The sequence below is a fragment of the Candoia aspera genome, chromosome 2 (assembly GCF_035149785.1).
Source record: "Candoia aspera isolate rCanAsp1 chromosome 2, rCanAsp1.hap2, whole genome shotgun sequence".
In the NCBI taxonomy this organism is placed as follows: Eukaryota; Metazoa; Chordata; class Lepidosauria; order Squamata; family Boidae; genus Candoia; species Candoia aspera.
The window spans coordinates 61095078-61108665 of record NC_086154.1 but is presented as its reverse complement, the minus strand read 5'-3'; the positions used below and the strand labels follow the sequence as shown (position 1 = coordinate 61108665).

Sequence of the window (13588 nt, the reverse complement as noted above, 5' to 3'; positions counted from 1 at the left end):
CTGATACTTTCACTTGTCAAGTTCACTTTCCGGTTAGATGGTGGCATATGGTGATCAATCTGTGACTCAGTGGTGGCTAATATGTGAATGGTGCACTTGTTTGTGACAGCTGTTTGCATACGCTTTCAGTCTAATGGCAAATTGCCACCATTAACATTTCCACCCAACTCATTAATTCCTATCCAGGCAGCATGAGATAGCCACCTTTAGACAGACATATTCAGTAGCCAATAATAGCAAGAACATCTTTCCAGGAAAAATAAAAGAGGGCAGGCTTATTGCAGTAAGTCTGAAAAGAAATGGAAGTGTACATCATGATAAAAAATGGCGACAGAGCAAAAATTGCCTTTCTAACACTGTCTATTTTGTGGTGGTTGCTAACATGATCAAATAAAAGATTACATTTTTTGGTGATGATTTGAATGCACATCCATATGCACAAAATTGTCCTTACCGGAGGTCGCAGGTTTGGATGGAGCAATACATATCCATTCAGGTCAATAGCGAACACATAGCCATTAGCCCCCAACTGGATGGAAAGACAAAAAAGAAAGGAAAATCCTCCTGAAGAGAAACAGATTACATCTCAAAAGGAGAGAACAGAGTTGCATCAAAGCTCCTCTGCCACAATACTTGGTGCTACCTCCTGCTTCTCTAATACCCAACCCAAGCAGAGAATAAAGGTCCATCACCTTTTCTGAATTAAAGGAGAGGATTTCAGTTCTCCTCAGCGACCATCACCAAAAAGATGAAAGGTGGTTTGGAGCTGGAGTAGGAAAAGTTAGGGAGGACAGTCCTCAGAAAACTAACATCCCTCTTCCTACCTTGCTTGCTCTTTTAAATGACTGAGCCTGAGGAAAATAACATCTTCCCTACTCACATTGTATCGTGGTGTCAGCTTCTTGATATCATTTACAGCAACATCAATCCCCACAACACCCAGGATGAGCTGGTTCTGGAAATACATAAATAACAAAGACAGTTTCATTCATTTGAAATGGTGCAAGTCAGGAGCAATACACTAGTGATGCAGAGTGTATTGATTTCCACTGTTCTTTCTAAGGCAGTCCTCACCACTCTTTGAGACAGTGTTTCTCCACCTCGGCAACTTTAAGATGTGTGGACTTCAACTCCCAGAATTCTCCAGCCAGCCATGAAATTCCAGGAGTTTTAATCCAACACATCTGGAGGTCACTGAGATGGAAAAGACTGGTAGTCTAAAGAAGATAGGGTATGTCATGTCTACTCCCTTCACAGAATGTATTGGTATAGTTGGTATATATGTATACTTCTACATTAAATTGCTTAAAAACTGGAGGTGGAAAATACATAGTTATACATGAGAAATAAAGTTGATTTTTGCTCTAGTATGTAGGGTGAGATGTGTCAATTTCCTGAAGGGGGCTGGATGCAAGGTGAGCTGTGAGCTGTCAAGGGATAGGTTTCCAAAACCCCCTTCTTATAGGAAGGGAAAATGTAAAACAACACAAATGGAGTGTCTGTCAGTTTTAATGCTGAATAGAGAGTTGGAGGACCCCGCAGCAACATGAAACCTAGGATATCTCAGCCATGAATGTGCTTTGTCAAACTGGTGCTTGCAGGAGCCTCATGACCCGACTTGGCTTGGCAGCCCAGCTCAGAATAAGGGCATGGCTCCCTTTAGAGAAATCCAAGTATGATGGGCCACTCCAAGTTTACACCAATGTTCCAATACACATCTGTATTGTATGTTCTTCTCAATTGCATGAACATTATGTCATAGCATTTTACTGTCTGCATAAGCATTTCTAAGTATATTAATTTAAACATGTCACCTGAATCTATGTCATAATTTTTCTGTATATCAGTTATTATTGGCATCCCAGAATTCTCTGGGAGTCAGATTTTTCTTCTAATATTCCAGCAGTTCTAAAAGACTGTACATATACTTAAACAATATCCAATGAAAGGAAACGGGTGGAGCAGAATATTAGTGCTTGTAGCAACACTCCCTGCCCCCACGTCTCTATGAAGGGCACACGTACTGTACTTTTGGTCAGCGTCAAATACATACCAAAACAAGGAAATCCATTGCCTTGTGTGTTACGGTCAAACTGAACAAATTGTGTAGTTTGGCCCTTGGCAGCAGCGCTGTGGGTTACACCCCTTCCATTCCATTCAGGATAACATAGGGTGGTGGTTGCAGATAGGCCCACACAACTACTGTTGCTCTGTAGTGTGCTGAACTCTCTCTTGGACTGTGTACATAAGCTGACTTACTTTTCTAACACTAGCAGTGAAGAGGCTGTTCTCCAAGTAACTGATTTAGGAGTTGTCAGCTGTTGATTGGGACCTTTCCTTTGTTACTATGTATGCTGATTATATCAAATTCTTGAGGATTGAATACAATATTAGACTAAAATCTCCATTGTGTGTATGATGTGAAAAAGGAGATAGATTCTTTTTAAAATTATTTTTTATTGAAGTAATTTTTTACAGTATAAAAACAATACAAATTTAAAGAAAAGGGAAAGTAAAAGTAAAAAGAGACAGAAAAAGAAAAAAGAGACAGAAAAGAAAGAAAAGAAAGAGAAATGAAACAAAATGAAAAGAAAAGAAAAGAAAAGAAAAGAAAAAAGGTATAGAGAAGTGGCTTCTAATCTTCTTTACAGCAGTTATAAATGCACTTATAGTTCTTCCTCTCTCTTTAAGGTTACCTTGTGGAAAAAGGAGATAGATCTTGACTTTTAAGAATACCAGATGCCTGAAGAAGCTGGGGAAAATTGTTGCACCCCCTACCTATATGAACAGTGATGGAAATACGTAATTGAACCTACCAATATCAATATCCATCAGTAATATTCCTCCAGACACTTGCATGGCAGAGCCAGAGCAAACTGCAGGCTGGAAGTTAATTCCTTACCTGCTCTGTTCAACCACTAAGTGATACAAGTAGCCAGGCTTGGCATGGTTTAAAGAACAACTTATAAATCAAGTTCAGAAGGGAGATCTGATTTTCAGCACTGTGCTTCAAGAGGACTGTACATCTTGTACCAAGGTTTTCTGAGCTATGGCATAAAACAAGCTAATCTTGGGAGCCATTCAATAGTATTGGGGAAACCAGGGCCTTTCCAATGACTGATGACTACATATAGCCAGCCTTTATTGGGTTCTTTTAAAGAGAAGTACATTTTTTCTTAAAAAGACACCTGCAAGAAGCCATGATATCAACGACTAAATGGAGCAGCATGGGATGATCATTGCAATGGAGCTGCCATGCTGCTTTATGAGGCTATAACCAGGCTCCCTGGAGAATAAATGGCTTGGTCTTTGGCCTTGCCACTTACCTAGTTGGGAAACAGATCATTGCCTGCTTAAAAGCAAGCTGACACAGAATGCCATGGCAGGTCTATTGCTGCCAATAAATCTAAACAAGTATGGATGTAGGAGCATAAGGCAGATGAGACAGATTGTTGCAGACACACTGTGAATCTAACCACTGGGGAAAAAAAGAAATGTGTGATCTACTTAGTATTTGTTTGTCTTGCCATATAGGGTGAGAAAATATATGAAGATATAGCCACTACATTTGTTGCTGCAGTTGTTATTAATAAAATTAGCAATAATATTATTTATTTCAGGACATTGATGGGAACTGAGATGGGACTACACTGACCTCCTATTCAAATGATAAGGAATTCCATGTCCTCCACAGTTTTTATTTAATTTATTTATTTCCCGCCTTTATTATTTTTTATAAATAACTCAAAGCAGGCAACATACCTACTATTCCTTCTTCCTCCTATTTTTCCCCCAACAACAACCCTGTGAGGTGAGTTGGGCTGAGAGAGAGCGACTGGCTCAAAGTCACCCAGCCGGCTTTCATGCCTAAGGTGGGACTAGAACTCTCGGTCTCCTGGTTTCTAGCCTGGTGCCTTCACCACTAGACCAGCATCTCAAATGATATACACTGGGGCAGAAGAGGTCAAAACGCGGCCTTCTAAAAATTATTGACACCAACTTCCATTTGTCCTACCCTGGATATCCAATGATAAGAGATGACAGGAGTTGCAGTCTGATAACCTAGACAGCCACATGTTGATCATCCCTGCCCTTACATATCTCATAATTAATTTGGGTCCAGATGTATTTTTAATACATCATTAAGTACCCTGTGTAATATTGGCACAGCTTTCTGAAGAGAGCCTGCACTGGATGCCACAGCAGAGGAGATCCAATACAATAGACATGAATCATCACTCGTGAATAATATCCTAAAAATGTATAACCACAATTCTTTATTTCAATAATTCACTGTAAGTCTGATGTACTTAAGGCATCTCTCCTATTTCAATGATAAATAATGATGGCTTTCCTCTCAATAAACAAAATGTATCTCATGCCAAGCATATTCTAAGGAGCATCTCAAACAGTTCAATTTCAATTCAGTACGAATTCAATAAATATGATTAAACTCTCCTATTTAAATAAACACTTCAGCTTATGTTAGTGGTCAAATAAACATAACTCTGTTCAGTACGTTGCTTGTATTCTAACACTATGTTTATCAAATGTATGGAATCGTTGAGATATTTGTCAGAATAGGTTTTGGTGTGAAAGAATAATTTAGTTTACCGGCGATGTAAGCTGAAGTTACGTATGAATGAAATAGGAGAGTTTTGTCTTACTGGGTTGTAGTAATACTCCTTCACATGTTTGCTGTTGCGGACATTTTTAACATCACTTATAAGCTCACATACTTTTACATTCCCTCCTCATACTTGCCCCAAAACTATGGTTATAAATGTTTAGGACAACTTCTTGATGTATTATTTTTGCCTGTTGTATTTTACTTGTTTGCTTCCTGTCTGGGGCACCAGTTCATGCATTGCATATAGGGGAGTGCCCTCCATTACTTGCTGAAATGTGATATAGCTTTAAAATGATATTATAGGATATCCCTGATTTTAGATATGTTTAGAAAACAAACACTATTGTATACAGTTTTGTTATACAGAGAACATTTGAGAACCTAACTGCATTCTTTATAGTGTGAAAAAACAATGAGCATAGGAAAAGATCATGGCTGGTTAGTTGGTTGCTAGCTTACTGTAGGTGGAGTCCCAGGAAAACTGGCAGTGTCTCTAGCTCAGTCTTCCCCAGTATGGTGCCCTGCATGTGTACTGAACTATGATCCCCATAATTCTCAGTTATATTTGGTGGGCACCTCATTGGGAAAGGCTGTTGTATCTATTTAGCAACTTATCCTTTGTCCGTCCATCCGCCCATCCATCTCCCAAAATAAATCAGGAAGATCTGATAACAATTTAGAACCAATTTTAGGAAAAGATCCCTTTCTGTTGAGGATGCTATCTGACTGAAAATCAAGGAATAAATCAAGGAATACTGTGGATTCTCTGCTGAGCAGTTGTACAAAGCAAAAAGTGGGGCAACCACAACCAGCCAATATGATTTATGGTGTCAGCTTCCTGCAACGTGAGAACACACCTTCCATTCACTGCTCCCGTGAGACTGACCATCTTCAGTGAGGTTAAATACGGGCAGAGTGCCTGTTACCACCAAACCCAGGCCCTAAAAAAGTAAAAAAACAAAAAAGTATAATTAAAATAAGGCATTATCTCTAAGACACTAACTGACCAATTCAGAATTATAATAGCATCTCTAATTCATAATATTGAAGAGTGGAGCAGTTAGACTTCGATCCTGAAGAAAAAGGTGGAGAAGAAACCATCCTGAGATTGATAGATTTGGGAATTTGAAGGGATATGGGACACTAAATACTTTTATCTAATTTGAACCATGTTACAATGTATGAACCACAACAGCAAAAGAAAACAAAAAGGCTGGTTGCAAGATTTCATAAAGCTGTTTTTCTTACCAAAGCATCCTGATAGACATTGGTCCACTGAACCTGCTTTGCTTTGTTCCCTGCCAAGACCATGGGCCTTCCTAGGACATTGAGGTATTCCTGCAGGAAACAGAAGGAGACTAAAACAAGAACACATAACATGCATTCATCCAGAAACATGAAATACAGCAATCGGAACACTGGTCTCTGTGTGGAAATAATATGGGCTTTTCTACTGAAAATAAAAGCTGGGGAATGATATGGAATATAGAATGCTAACATCAGCAAAACATTAACAACTGCAATACAAATAGTGCTATATATAGATGAGGTTGGACCTTATTAATTCATCTTTTTACTGCTGAGAGGCTGAAAGGAAATACGTCTTTGGTATCACATGTGCTAGGATTACCCCAAAATCTTGGACCAAAATATCCAGAATTACCTCAGACATAATAACCTAACTGATATAGTGAATTCTCTATTTGTACTATTATCCATTTTTTACCAAATAATGAGCCACGGTTTGCCCAAAACATTTTTTTTCCAGTTCTAGGCCATTCTTTGGGAAGAGCTTTGTGCAGAATCTTCATGCTCTCCTGGCATAATTACTCCCGCTTTGAGAGGCAAACACAGCAGTAACGTTAAGAAAGTAGAAAGAACACAGACGCTTCATACAGGGCTCCAGAACTGTCACCCTGCTTTGCACTTAGCATGTTTTTGCATCAAATTGGTAGGCCTGTTTGGAAACATTTGTATGGAAGGAATTCTTGAGCAACTGTTAATTCATTGTCTCACAACCATAATTTTGGGAAATGATGACTTACATATATATCGCTTGGATTTTTTATTCTTTATTTTTTATTTCTATTTATAGTATTTTTACTGTATTTTATTTTTTGTATTATTCTGATGATTTTAATCACTTGTTGTAAACCGCCCAGAGGCCTCTGACGGGAGGGGATGGGCGGGGATAAATGAAATAAATAAATAAATAAAAGTAATAATAGAGGCATGCAGCAATACATACTACCATCAACAGCCTTTTTGGAAAAACTTTAAGAGGGAGAGTTATATCATGGAGAAAAGATTGTTCTCGTTACCTTTTTTAAAAAAGTGTTTTTAGTCTAGAGGTCCAGCTGCCTTAGGTCCATGATACCATTTCTGCTATTTTAATAAGCTGAGCAGATAAACTATATCTTGGTGGAATGGTGCCTTAATGTTTTTGCACCCAACCCTGATTGCAAAAGCTCAGATAATTCAAGCACCAAACAAAATACATGACGGACAAGGGGACGGAACACTGGTTGGATGCATTTTTATACCTGACTGGTCAATGTACTCTCTAGCTGACCAATGATTTTGAAGTCAGCCATGATGACGACTATGGGTTGGTGTGAATTTGTTTTGGATAATTTTTTTTTTGGTGGCTTTGAGTCAGTTTTTGACTCCTGACAACTGCCTGGACTAGTCCCTGCAGTTTTCTTGGCAAGGTTTTTCAGAGGTGGTTTGCCATTGCCTTCTTCCCAGGGCTGAGAGAGAGAGAATGACTGGCCCAAGGTCAACCAGCTGGCTTTGTGTCTAAGGTGGGGCTAGAACTCACAGTCTCCTGGTTTCTAGCCCATTGCCTTAACCACTACACCAAACTGGCTCTCTTTTGGAGATGGGGAGTGATAATGGTGGTGATATGGAAAAGACCTAAGTGAATTCTCTGACGTTAATACATATTTTCTAGACATGTTCTTTCTTTCCTTCTTCCTTTCTTTTTTTTACTTTCCCCTTTATTTGAAAGGAGGAAGATCTTGATATAGCAAAAATAATACTAATTGTGTCCCTGTGTAGAGTACAAAGAAACCAACAGAGAAAAACATCACTAATACTAGAAAAAGGAGGCTGCATGAGGCCAAACACTGACTTAATATGTCTGTGTTGCAAAATCTGTTTTATACATAGCCAAGTATATTGTTCACTGCTGTTTATTGGACCTATTTTTCTCTAATCAGGGCTAGACATGGATGGTAAGTGGCAATCTTTTCAGCATCAGAAGGGATTTTATGGAGGACAATTCATGAAAAGGTAATCCAATAGAAGAAAGGTCAGGTTAGTGACTTCTGGGAATGGTATGGTGAACAGAAGATGTCTCCATAAAAACGGAGCTGATGACCGCAGCAAAGACCAAGGAACTGGTGAGTAGACAGGTTCCTTGGAACCTCTCAAGATAAGGAGAGGATGGGAGATCACCCACATGTGTTCCAGATGGCTCTTCCTCATGAGGAGACTGCAAGACAGCAGTTTTCCATGAGTTGAGCACTGGGAGACAAAGGGATTAGCCATCTTGCTTGCAACTAAATTCACAAATCCCACTTTCTAATCACTTTTGGAAATTGCCTATTAACCATCTTAAAGCTATTAGAAACCTTCAGAAAATCAAGTTTGAAAAGTCATTGGGACTTCCAGTGGGCACATGGCAGACTAAGTAGCTATGCCTGCGGGCTCCACGAGCAGAACTGACAACGCAGCAATTTTGGGGGGGGCTCAGGCAGGTTTTTCTGAAGCCCAGGAGTGTTCTCTGGGTAAAGGAAAACACCAGGAATCACCTCATCTGCCCTCCAGATGGCTGCTTGCAGCCAGAAGATCGCAAACAGCGTTTGCGTTCGACTGGTAAGAGCTAGCTGGGAGGCAGGGATGTCACCATTTTCCAAGCCATGCTGCAGCCTTAAAGGGACACTAAGACCAGACACCCCATTTCTAAATCACCCAATGTATGTATAGATTTTTAGTATGCGTACTCTAAGAGGGGCTTTCTACAGCAAGGAGAAGCGGGCTCTCTTGGTGCTTATCATTATTTTGAGGATTACTTTTTTAAAAATTGTTTTTTTAAGTTTTGGAATTCGTTTTCCTTCCAAATAGAAAGGAGGACTGAGAGTAAATAATTGTCTTCCTGTTATTATTTTGGTATTAAATTTGAAGATATTAGCATTTTCCTACACATTGAATCAGTTGATTTAAACATTCAGCTTTCTGTTTCTACTTTCCCTTGGGAACTGTCTGTTTATCTCACTTTCACTTCATGTAAACATACTTCCGAATGTTTTCCTTATCTTCAATTTTCGCTGGTTAAGCTCCTGGGGGTGCCATAATCTACTGCGTGAGACATGGAGGATTTTAAACAGATTTTTTATGACTTCCATCAAGATTTTAAACAGATCTTTTCTGACTCCTATCAAGTTTTTATACAAGACATTCAGGACATTGTGGAAAATATGAGTTCTAAAATGTGTCATCTGGTTGGGGATGTAGTGGATGAAACTGAGAAATTCAACAGTGATAGAAATGTTTCTTCTAAGAATGAGCTTGGGATTTCTGTTGAGATGCTGGATGAAGATTGGATAGTGGAGTTGGAGAAATTCAACAGAGAGAGGGATTTGCAAGCAATAAGTAAAATTGACTTTTTGGTGAAATGTCATTAAAAAGAAGGGGTCATTATGTGTGGGAGGTTTTCTGAAGAGAAGATGGAATTTTTGAGGGGGGCACTTGGGCTGTTTGATTTTTTTGAAGAGAAAAGCTCTGTGCACATTGTGGGGATATGTAACTGCTTTGGTTTATTTTGAAGTGGGATAAGAGTTAAAGAATGTTTATCTGGATCACTTTTAGGGTTTGACTGATATTTCTTTTTAAGGATATGGATTAAGATTATTAGGGTATAAAAATGTTTATTTGGATGGTTTTAAGAATTTGATTTAAGGTCATTGTTTCAAATTGCTTTTCTTTTTTGGGTTTATTAAGATTATTAAAACTGTTGCATTATTTAGTATAATGGCAGACAATTTATGTGGTTTTTAGTTTGACTTTTATTATAGTAGACAGAAATGTATAGAATAGTAGTAGGAAGGGAATAATTAAATAAGTGTTATTTTTTGAGGACGCGGTGGCGCTGCGGGTTAAACCGCTGAGCTGTCGATCGGAAGGTCGGCGGTTCGAAACCGCGCGGCGGGGTGAGCTCCCGTTGCTTGTCCCAGCTTCTGCACACCAAGCAGTTCGAAAACATGCAAATGTGAGTAGATTAATTGGTACCGCTTCGGCGGGAAGGTAACGGCGTTCCGTGAGTCATGCTGGCCACATGACCCGGAAGTGTCTATGACAACGCCGGCTCCAAGGCTTTGAAACGGAGATGAGCACCGCCCCCTAGAGTCGGACACGACTGGACTTTACGTCAAGGGAAACCTTTACCTTTACCTATTTTTTGAGGGGGGAGTTGTTTAGGAGGTTTATATGATTTTTTTTCTTTATTTTAATATAAGGGGAGGGAGTAACTGTACTTAGTGATTTTTATAATGTGCTAATGGGGAATGATTTATCGAAATAATGTGATTTTGGTTTAATATAGAGTAAGAGATTGATTATGGAAAATTTTTGTATATCCTTGCTGTTAACAGTTGTAAGTCACATATTTCTGTAATGCTGTAAAAAATTTTTTTGTTTTCACACCTTTTTTGTTTTTCTTCTCTTTTTTTGGAGTTTTTTTTTTGTTTTTTGAAGCTTTTATCTTTCTCTTCAAATTCAATACAATTTATAATAAAAAAAAGTTTGAAAAGTCATTGGGTGAGTTTATCTTCAACTCTGAACAAAATAAAAAAAATTATAAGCTTAAGAAATTAAAGAATTTGAAATAAACAGCAAAAAGCTAAGTAAGATTTTTATCTAAGAAGGTTATAAATAGATTAAGGATCCAGATGAATTTGGAATATTGACTTTTAGCAAAAGATTTTGGAATTAACTATAAAAAATAAATAGTTTCTTGTGGGAAACAGACTTATTTTGGCTATTGTGGCTATTGTAAGCCATAACAAAGATAAGTTACTTTATGATCTTAGAAACTTGACACTAGAGGGGACTAAAGTTTCTAAGTAGAAGGGAAAAAACAAAACAAAACACAAGCCTATTCTTGATATCAGTTAATAATGGGACTTACAAAATGAAACAAAACATTGTACCTTTGGAAACATTAAAGGGGATCTTCGAAGAATGGAGCCAGAAATTAGTAACTACAATATCAACAGGGTCAGTCATGATCTCTGCCTCTGTGGACAGACTATGGCCAAAAGATGTTAATGAGGGAATGACAAATGTGGAGCAAATTTTGTCTGACAAGACAGAGAAATTACCGAAAGTGGAACTACAAATGATAGGCCAAGAGAATGATTTGGACAGGATGCTTTACAGTATATACAACTGGCTGGAGTTTTAAAAGTTAAAAGGGAAATGCAAATGATAAACCAAGAGACTGACCTGGAAAATGTTTTCTTATTGGATTTACAAAAGAGGATTGTTAAAACAGAAGAAATCTGTGCAATGGGATGGAGAAGAATTGAAGAAAAATCAAATCCTACGACAATATTTGATTGAATTAAAGATTAAGATGGTTGGAAGTAAAAGGAAGGAATATAAAGTTGGTTTATTTGAACAAGGTTAATATAAGACAATTTTTGCAAAGTTCTGACAATGCTTTATGGATTTTTTGCTGACACCAGGATTGAAAAGTTGATGTTTTATGGATTTGCTTATACATAAGGGATGAGATATGGGATGAAGAGATATCTGTTTATAACCTTATAGGGGGTAAGAGTTACTAAATTTGTTTATACTTGTTGTGATGAAGGTTGGAAGTAACTTCTTTATATATTTCTTTTCTTTTTATTATATTCTTTCTTTTCTTTCTTCTTTCCTTCTTTTTCTATTTACCTGTACTTTTTATTCTTTTTTTCTCTTCTCTTCTCTTTCTCTAAGTTCAGTTTGTATTAGTTTTTATTATTGTAATCAAAATTCTTAATAAAAATTATATTTAAAAAAAAGAAGAAGAAAGGACAGGTTAGTAAAAGGCTTAGGACACAGGTCCACAGGAAAGAGCTTTGCACAAAAGGCACACACTCTCATACACCAGTTTAGGTCAGCTTTCAAAGAAGGACTTTGTTTTGGTCATTTTTTTATTCTGAGCTTGGAGATGCTAAAAGGATTTTATTGGACCACCTGTACTGTCTGAACTGGGCCCTCTGCCCACCTGCAATACCTCTAGAGGAACTGCTGTTGTACATATTGAAACAAAAAAACAGTCTTGTTAAAAATGACTGTCCATTCTACACATTTATTGTATTTTCCCCAACCCAATCTAGCTACCGTGTGCCCAAATTTACAAGTTTCTTATAGACAGACCACATCTGATATAAACTACCCCAGGTCAATCCAATCCAATCCAATCTATAATTGTAACACAGCTGGAAAAGAGTCAAATTCCTTTTCTGCATAGCAGATAATTCATTGAAGTAAGCTGCCTCAAATAAGACTGTGGCATCTTGATGCTTTTCTAGAAAACCAGCCAAGGAGATGACTCACCCCTCCTGCATTTCTACACAATGAAATTCTCTCCTGGCTATTGAAGGGAGATAAAAATAAAAACTTCTAGTTTCTAGAGCTTAATGTGTCTGATTGTTGTTGTTTATTTGTTTAGTCGGTTCCGACTCTTTGTGATTTCATGGACCAGCCCACGCCAGAGCTTCCTGTCAGTCGTCAACACCCCCAGCTCCCCCAGGGATGAGTCCATCACCTCTAGAATATCATCCATCCACCTTGCCCTTGGTCGGCCCCTCTTCCCTTTGCCTTCCACTCTCCCTAGCATCAGCATCTTCTCCAGGGTGTCCTGTCTTCTCATTATGTGGCCAAAGTATTTCAGTTTTGCCTTTAATATCATTCCCTCAAGTGAGCACTCTGGCTTTATTTCCTGCAGTATGGACTGGTTTGATCTTCTTGCAGTCCAAGGCACACTCAGAATTTTCCTCCAGCACCACAGTTCAAAAGCATCTATCTTCCTTCTCTCAGCCTTCCTTATGGTCCAGCTCTCGCAGCCATATGTTACTACGGGGAACACCATTGCTTTAACTATGCGGACCTTTGTTGTCAGTGTGATGTCTCTGCTCTTAACTATTTTATCGAGATTGGTCATTGCTCTTCTCCCAAGGATTAAGCGTCTTCTGATTTCCTGACTGCAGTCAGCATCCGCAGTAATCTTCGCACCTAGAAATACAAAGTCTTTCACTGCTTCTACATTTTCTCCCTCTATTTGCCAGTTATCAATCAAGCTGGTTGCCATAATCTTGGTTTTTTTGAGGTTTAGCTGCAAGCCAGCTTTTGCACTTCCTTCTTTCATCTACATCATAAGGCTCCTCACTTCCTCTTCACTTTCAGCATCAAAGTGGTATCATCTGCATATCTGAGATTGTTAATGTTTCTTCCAGCGATTTTAACTCCAGCCTTGGATTCCTCAAGCCCAGCATGTCGCATGATGTGTTCTGTGTACAAATTGAATAGGTAGGGTGAGAGTATACAGCCCTGCCGTACTCCTTTCCCAATCTTAAACCAGTCCCTTGTTCCGTGGTCTGTTCTTACTGTTGCTACTTGGTCGTTATACAGATTCTTCAGGAGGCATACAAGATGACTTGGTATCCCCATACCACTAAGAACTTGCCACAATTTGTTATGGTCCACACAGTCAAAGGCTTTAGAATAGTCAATAAAACAGAAATAGATGTTTTTCTGAAACTCCCTGGCTTTTTCCATTATCCAGCGGATATTGGCAATTTGATCCCTAGTTCCTCTGCCTTTTCTAAACCCAGCTTGTACATCTGGCAATTCTCGCTCCATGAATTGTTGAAGTCTACCTTGCAGGATCTTGAGCATTACCTTACT

General features: G+C 38.5%; 1 protein-coding gene across 1 annotated transcript in view; it reads right to left on the bottom strand.

Moving 5' to 3' along the window:
• CACNA2D2 (calcium voltage-gated channel auxiliary subunit alpha2delta 2) overlaps positions 1–13588 on the bottom strand; it is a 675105-nt gene that overhangs the window by 55425 nt on the left and 606092 nt on the right. The window contains exons 15-18 of the mRNA XM_063291953.1: positions 5879–5968; positions 5488–5571; positions 881–955; positions 455–529 (exon numbers count right to left, since the gene is read on the bottom strand). Coding sequence (XP_063148023.1) covers positions 455–529; positions 881–955; positions 5488–5571; positions 5879–5968 — 324 coding nt within the window. The remainder of the gene's footprint in view (positions 1–454; positions 530–880; positions 956–5487; positions 5572–5878; positions 5969–13588) is intronic.